At 35.9% G+C, this 8,189-nt stretch overlaps 1 protein-coding gene across 8 annotated transcripts in view; it reads left to right on the top strand.

Moving 5' to 3' along the window:
- The window catches only part of LOC135849099 (zinc finger protein 300-like), a 29,091-nt gene continuing 20,902 nt past the window's right edge, over positions 1 to 8,189 (top strand). The window contains exons 1-9 of one of the 8 annotated variants that reach the window (XM_065369304.1): positions 1 to 680; positions 766 to 867; positions 959 to 1,233; positions 1,327 to 1,581; positions 1,717 to 1,851; positions 2,179 to 2,280; positions 2,978 to 3,115; positions 5,033 to 5,158; positions 5,403 to 5,629. In XM_065369304.1, coding sequence (XP_065225376.1) covers positions 538 to 680; positions 766 to 867; positions 959 to 1,233; positions 1,327 to 1,581; positions 1,717 to 1,851; positions 2,179 to 2,280; positions 2,978 to 3,115; positions 5,033 to 5,158; positions 5,403 to 5,629 — 1,503 coding nt within the window. In that variant the 5' untranslated portion in view covers positions 1 to 537. Of the gene's footprint in view, positions 681 to 765; positions 868 to 958; positions 1,234 to 1,326; positions 1,582 to 1,716; positions 1,852 to 2,178; positions 2,281 to 2,977; positions 3,116 to 5,029; positions 5,159 to 5,399; positions 5,630 to 8,189 lie in introns of all 8 variants that reach the window. The other 7 variants (XM_065369303.1, XM_065369302.1, XM_065369300.1 and 4 more) reach the window with 7 other exon arrangements.

The following is an 8,189-nucleotide window of genomic DNA, read 5'->3' as shown; positions in this document are numbered from 1 at the left end:
GTTTTTCTATGCAAAAGTTGTCCCGGTGAACCCGGTGAACCCTCACACAACGAAAGAAAAAACGCTTCGACTAGGAAATATTAGTTAAATTCACGCTGTACCCGTACGCTTATTAAAACCGAAAATATCACACCATGAACCGGTCTCTTGATAGCCGATTTGAGATTCAAATTAGTAGAGTTTAGTTTTGTAACAATGAATTTTCCTTAACGGAACGGAGCATTAAATAATTAAATCAAAATTCAAAATCACAAAAAATGGGCCTAATTTTAATTTCTTGTAGAAATCCGTAACTGTAACCGTAACCATACCACGTTGCCAACAGTCACGCTAAAAACACTTGCATTCAATTTCAAAAATGATAACAAGTTCAACAAGTTGTTATTGATAATGATAAATTTGTTGATAACCCGGCTAACTTCAGTTCAAAGTTCAGTATTTTTCATGCTTTTTAATTTAAACGAGGAATTCGATAAATGGTGTAGACGTTTGTGATGAAAACCCGTAAATAATTTTACTGACGCATGTGTCAACAATATGGATTTATCTAATAGTTTTCCTGAAGAGAAATCCCAGCAGGGCGAGCTTGGAACTTCAAGTGATCAAGTTACCTCAAACCAGTTCAAAAGTAATATCTCCTGTAAGATTGAAAATGATGCGTATCAGCCTGATCAAGAAAAGTAAGTCAAGTCGTTTAAAAAACCACCGCCTTTCAACAATTTTCTCTAATTTGTTGTTGAAACAATACATCTTTTATTTTAATAGTGACGAGCCTTACGAAATTCAAGCTGAAACTGATGAGCAGTTTACAAAAAATGAAGACTTGTGCGTCGCATGTGGACATGTCTCAGCGTACGAATTTTTTAGGTAAGTAAACAGTAATTTGTGTACCCATGCACAGTGCACCATCATGTAACATTGATTGTCATTCTAATTAGCTTCAATTTTTTAATTCCAGTTTCCCGATTAATGCTGATATTCGACAGCAGTGGGCGAAGTTTTGTGATATAAATTTAGATAAAATAAAACCACATTTTCGCCTTTGTGATGGGCATTTCAAACCCGAAGACTACCAAATCACGATGCAACGTAGAGTATTGATGCCGACAAGTGTTCCAACGTTACCACCAAAAGTGAAACACAACTTCACGCCTTCGATTGTGAATAGTTTTTCAATGCCAAGGTCGAATATAAACACATCGCAAAATACGATCTGCAGCTCGGACTTCGAAAGTAAAATATCTACTTACATTATTTATTATCATACTCATCGTCTTCGATAACCAGTAACCACGATATAATTTGATAATTTTTGTTTTGGTTTAGAAAACACTACCACTGCCGATGCTCCTGGTAAACAATTCTGCAGGAAATTTAGAGATATTACGAATAATCATGACACCGTTCCTCCTAAGGCAGCGAAATTGACGACGAAGAAAAACTTGAAACTTGGGAAGTGTCAACTGTTGACGAAAAATTTTCGATCCGAAATTTTCAGATTGAAAATACGATGTTCTCGTCTCGAAGATACTTTTGCCAACTTTAAAAATGAAATCAAGCAACAGGTTGATGAGTGCTTCGGTTAGTACCATCGTAGTTCTTATTACTTATATTTTTCTTTTAAATGTTTCGTTGTTTTCAGTGAAAAAAAAATATATTCGTTTATTTCTATTTTGGTTTCCTGTTCTTTTTTATAATTATTTTTTTATTTTTTAGTTACACGAGCAAATACTGCCGGAAATGTTACGAAAAGTAATCAAAACTCGACTTCATCGATTAACGCTTCCTCAGAAAATTCGAGGCACAATCTTTGTAATACGAAAGCACGAACTGATCAGCGTTCTGTAAAAGGTCAGTAGATGATAATTTAGTATTAGTTCAGAACAATATAATCATGTTCATGTATATACTTTAGAATAAGTAAACTAGCAACTTATGGGGCAAGCATTATAGAAATTTTTCGCCATTTTCGTATTCAACTTTTATAGTGTTCAACAATATCTAATCCTTCTGAAATTTTTTCATTTTTTTTTTCTTTTTTTTGGTTGGATAATGAAGAGAGAAAATAGATAGCTCATTTGCTATTTAATTCAATACAGACTAGCAAAATAAGGTTCAGTGAATATGTACTTTCTTATTGGAGAAAATAAACAACTTTAAACGATGTATGTTTTTCAGATGCAGATGGTTACTCTACGGATACGAGTATGGCTTCCCTAGCTATATCGATCGACGATCCTCAGAAAGTAGAAGTAAAACCAGAACTATTTACCGAAGAAGGTTAGTATTTACGTTGTTTGTGGAAAATGTGGGGTCATGCTGAGGGATATTTTAAAGCAAAATTGCCAAAAAAAAAAAAAAGATAAATAAGGGTAGGACTTATTCACAAAATTGAAGCTATTTTCGAATTTTTTGAGCTGGATACAGATAGATTGAAAGAGCATGCAAAAACTCATCACCAGCCAAAATTCCATGTGCGAAAGTGCATTTTTCAATTTTTGGTGAATTTTAAAAAGATCAGATTTAAGCCGAAACTGAGAAAAAAATTGAAATTTCACTAAATTGACCTAGAAAGCTTAAATTATATGGCATATACCCTATTTTCGATCTACCGAATCGATTGGAAACGATTTCAAACCATTTTGAGCAGTTCTGGAGCCTCCAGCAGATTTTTGAAACTTGAAATTTCCACAACATTTTATCACAAGCGGTTAACCAAAGGTAAATTTCGCATATTTTTGGAGCCTCCATCGATTTTTCCAAAATTCATCGTAAATCGTAAAATGCGCTTCGGCTATTGAAATTTTGGCTAGTAGGTATGCTTCAAAATGTTCCTTAGGATGTCCCATTTAAGAGAAAAGTTGTCCCAGAGGACTGGAAGGCAGGAGGAGCAATTATTCCTATTGTCATATACCGTACTATAAGAGAAGATGAAACAATGCCGAGTTAATAAATGTCAGTACTTGTGGATTTTCAGTTATGCTCGAATTCGATGAACCTGCCGAAAGGGTTGCCGAAGAAAATCACCATGTGAATTCGACAATTTCTCCCCCAGAACTATCTACCGACGGTCTTCATAATGCGGTGGCAAAACTTGAACAATTTTCAAACGAAGGTGAGTAAAAAAAATTCATTTAGAAGTATTATCATTTCATGAGAATAAGCACACTTTTGTAGTCCAGTCATTTCAGCAAAATTTTTAGTCGAATCTCAAAAAAATTAGGGGCAAGCTGAATTTCACATTATTTGTTCAGATTGGTCTCTAAAACAACCCATCAAAAGTTGCACCTCCCAACTTGACCGCTCCCCCGCAAGAGGTCATTAACCTTTGCCCATACAGGTTTTCGGCTGTATCGCCAAAATGAAGGGTCCGAGAGGAAAAATGTTGGAAGAAAAGTGTTCTACGCCAAATTTCCTATCAGCATGACAAGTCCAGCTTTTCCCAAAATGGCGATTTCACCCTTACTGAGGAGGGGGTAAAGTTGTCAATTTTATGAAAATTGTTTTAAAAAATGAAAATCGGCAATTTAAAACGTGAACTCGATTCACGGTAGACTCAAAAATATTTTGACCAAAGTTGCGCACTGCAACTTGTCTGCTACCCCCGCAAAAGGTCATTGACCTTTGTCAATCTACGTTTTTCGGCTATATCGCCGAAATGAAGGGTCGGAGGGAAAAAAGTGATTGAACTGAAATTATTCTACGTCAAATTTCCTATAAGCATGACCAGTTCAGTTGAAATATATTTTTCGATTTTTGGTGAATTTTTAAAAATCAAGTTTAGGTCAAAAATGAGAAAAAAAATCAAAATTTTACCAAATTGAGCTGTAAACCTGAAATTTGGTACAAACCTTATTTTCGACTAGCCAAATCGATTGGAAACAATTTCAAACCGTTTTGAGCAGTTCTGGAGCCTCCAGAACATTTTTGAAACTTGAAATTTCCACAAAATTTCATCAAATGAAGTTAGAATGCGGAAATTCACGCTGCAATCCAATTTAAACACGCTATTAAGTCAACTGCTGGTGGGTTTGAGTCATTTTGTGACCACCAGCGACTTTTTGATAATTATTGGAGCCTCCAGTAGATTTTTGAAACTTGAAATTTCCATAAAATTTTATTAAAAACAGTTAGAAAGCTAAAATGTATTCTGTAAACTAATTTCAATACGCTAGGGAGTCAACTGTAAGTACATTTCAAGTCGTTTCGGAGCATCCAGCGACTTTTTAGAAATTACTGGAACCTCCAGTAAATTTTTGAAACATTTATAGAGTGAATTTTTGCTTTCCAACTGCCTTTAATGAAATTTTAAGTTTCTAAAATCTGTTGGAGGCTCTAGTAATTTTCAAATGGTCGCTTGAGGCTCCAAAATGACTTGAACCAACTTGCAGTCGACTTGATGGCATATTGAAGAAATTGGAGTACACAGTCAATTTTGGATTTCCAACTCTGTTCAGTAAATTTTTATGGAAATTTCGAGCACTGAAATATCTGCTGGGGGCTCCGAAACGACTTGAAATGTACTTACAGAACGTAGATTGACAAAGGTCAATGACCTTTTGCGGGGGGGTAGCAGACAAGTTGCAGTGTGCAACTTTGGTCAAAATATTTTTGAGTCTACCGTGAATAGAGTTCACGTTTTAAATTGCCGATTTTCATTTTTTAAAACAATTTTCATAAAATTGACAACTTTACCCCCTCCTTAGTAAGGGTGAAATCGCCATTTTGGGAAAAGCTGGACTTGTCATGCTGGTAGGAAATTTGGCGTAGAACAATTTTCTTCGAACATTTTTCCTCTCGGACCCTTCATTTCGGCGATACAGCCGAAAAACCTGTATCGGCAAAGGTTAATGACCTCTTGTGGGGGTAGCGGTCAAGTTAGGAGGTGCAACTTTTGTTGAGTTGTTTTAGAGACCAATCTGAACAAATAATGTGAAATTCAGTTTGCCCCCAAATTTTTTTGAGGTTCGACTAAAAATTTTGCTAAAATGACTGGACTATTTGGGCTCATACGTGTATTTTTTCTCAGTAGCGAACGCAGAAACTTCCAGAAATGTAACTGAAAATAATCGCTGCCCTTTGACTACGTCTTCTGCAGAAAATTCGAATAGGAGACGTTGCAGTACAGAGGATCCACCTGCGCAACATTTCGAAGAAGGTGAGTGTAAAATAAGAATACATCGCGTGATTTCATTTTTTTTTTTCAATTTAATTTTTCGGTACCTTTTTTATTTTTGGAATTTGACTACTCGCCTATTGAGTATAACACTTACGAATATTTTCAAATTGATAGGTAAACAAAATTCTATTGAAAATAAATTATTTTTTTATTTCTCCAAAGAAGATGTATGTACCATTAGTTACCTACCTCCGTTTTAATTCCAATTTTTATTTTTCAGTAGCACCTCCGGAACCGGAAAATTCTAACGAAGATAGTCAATCTCCAAATTCTACCATTCCTTCCTCAGAAACGTCGCATGAGAGTCGTAATAACGCAGAGGTGCGAGCAGGATGCTCAAAAACTCAAGAAAACTCCAGTCAAGTTCGGATTACTCGATATGCAAAACAGAAAAAACATCTCCTAAGCGTAAAAAAGCCAACGCCAAACTCCAGCAATGTTTCAAACAAGGTTAGTACGTCAATATACTACATTACGGTGGATGGTGAAAAAAAAAATTGTGAGAGGATTTTGATCAAAATTAGTGAAGACGTGTATCTGAAGTTGAAAGTTGCTCGGAAAAAATTTAGTTCTGGAGGTGCTCCTGGAGGAAAGATGGATCCTCGAAAAGGGGACGTTTGTCGTTTCCACGTTTTTTTTTTCGCTCTAGCTCCTACCAACCTTTTTTTTTTTTTTTTTTTTTTTGAGAAAAATGGCCCAGGTACAAAAGTGTAAAGATAGCTTAGTTATGTATTGTTCAAGATTCCGCATAAATCTACAAGCTATTTTCACTGAATACTCTCCAGACCACTTTTAGGGCTGTACTGAGGGATTGGAATAATGGAAATTTACAAATCTGGTATTTTCGAGTGAATTCGTGTTTTGATAATTGTTTCTTTTGAAATATTTCACATTTGTTGAGCCGAAACACCGAATATAACTTTTCAAGCTAACTAGTAAGTCAATATTTCAGAACGCAGTGATGTCAATTTTTGGTCATTATTGCTGATTTCTGAAAATACAAAGCATTTTGAATTTGATGAGTTTTTAGCTTCATATCCTAATTTTTTGAAATTCCCTACAAGGGAACCTCTTGAGGTGTCCGCCTCCGATTTGAACGGGACCGCGATTTTTTGAAAGAGCATGGTCTAAAACCCCCAAATCCAAATTTTCAGCTGCCCAAGTTCATTTTTCGATTTTTGGCGAATTTTTGAATATCCAAAATTTAAATAAGTCCTAAAACTGATATTAACCCCCCAAATCCAAGTTTCGCCATTTCCAGCCATTTTGGAGCCTCCAGCACTATCTTTCAATTTCTCCAGAATTTTGAATTTGCTCCAGAAGGAGTGAATAAGAAGTTGGTCAGCTAAAAATCGAGTTGTGTGTTATACTCGACCTGTTTAACGAATTTATCCACATTTGAGCCGATTCTGGAGGGGACACATCAAGAGTGGTTTTTTGACATGCCTTTTTCATAATAATAATATCCACTCTTGAGGTGCCCCCTCCAGAATCGGCTCAAATGTGGATAAATTCGTTAAACAGATCGAGTATAACACACAACTCGATTTTTAGCTGACCAACTTCATATTCACTCCTTCTGGAGCAAATTCAAAATTCTGGAGAAATTGAAAGATAGTGCTGGAGGCTCCAAAATGGCTGGAAATGGCGAAATTTGCTCTGGTGGGGTTAGTTCATGACAAAATACTGCGATCTGCGCAAATTTCAAAAATTTTATCACAAACGGGAAATTTTTGATTTTTGAATGTTTAAAAGCTGGTCAAAAAACCACTCTTGAGGTGTCCCCTCCAGAATTGGCTCAAGTGTGGATAAATTCGTTAAACAGGTCGAGTATAACACACAACTCGATTTTTAGCTGCCCAATTTCATATTCACGCCTTCTGGAGCAAATAAAAAATTCTGGAGAAATTTAAAAATCGCGCTGGAGGCTCCAGAATGGCTGGAGATGGCGGAACTCAGCCTCGGGGGGTTTGTTGTAGACAAAATACAGCGATTCGCGCAAATTTAAAAAATTCCCTCACAAACGGTAAATTTTTGATTTTTTGGATTTCTTATCATGAAAAAAGCTAGTCAAAAAACCCACTCTTGAGGTGTCCCTCCCAAAACCGACTCAAATGTGGATAAACTCGTTAAACAGATCGAGTATAACGCACAACTCGATTTTTAGCTGCCCAACTTCATATTCGCGCCTTCTGGAGCAAATTAAAAATTTTGGAGAATTTGAAAAATAGCGCTGGAGGCTCCAGAATAGCGGGAAATGGCGGAATTTGGATTTGGGGGGTTAATACCAGTTTTAGGACTTATTTTGAACATTTTTACTGATCAAGTACGTACTTTTTTTTAAAAAAGCATAAATTCACCAAAATAGTCAATTTTGGATTTTCAAAAATTCGCCAAAAATCGAAAAATGAACTTGGACAGCTGAAAATTTGGATTTGGGGGCTTTAGAACATGCTCTTTCCAAAAATCGCGGTCCCGTTCAAATCGGAGGCGGACACCCCATGAGGTTCCTTTGTTAGTAATCTTTACAAAAAGTTGGCACCACTGTGTTTCGAAATGCTTTCTCAGTTTCAGAAATGACAGTTCTATGCGAAACATTTGAGGAAAAAAAAATTCAAAACACCAAGTTATCCGAGAATAGACGATTTTCAAATTTTCAGCTGCTAAGCAGTCCGGCATTCGAACCTTGGGAGTACTTAATACAGTTACATCTCAAAAAATTAAAATTTTACAGGAGAGCGATTTTATTTTTTTAAAAACTTGATTAATTATTTTCATCAACATAAAACTTCATATTCACGCCCTCTGGAGCAAATTCAAAATTCTGGAAAAATTGAAAAATAGCGCTGGAGGCTCCAGAATGGCTGGAAATGGCGAAATTTGGATTTGGGGGGTTAATATCAGTTTTGGGACTTATTTTGAACATTTTTACTGATCAAGTACGTACTTTTTAAAAAAAGCATAAATCACCAAAATAGTCAATTTTGGATTTTCAAAACTTCGCCAAAAT

The sequence above is a fragment of the Planococcus citri genome, chromosome 5 (assembly GCF_950023065.1).
Source record: "Planococcus citri chromosome 5, ihPlaCitr1.1, whole genome shotgun sequence".
NCBI lineage: Eukaryota > Metazoa > Arthropoda > Insecta > Hemiptera > Pseudococcidae > Planococcus > Planococcus citri.
Note: the sequence above shows the minus strand (reverse complement) of the source record. Positions and strands in the feature narration are given on the sequence as shown.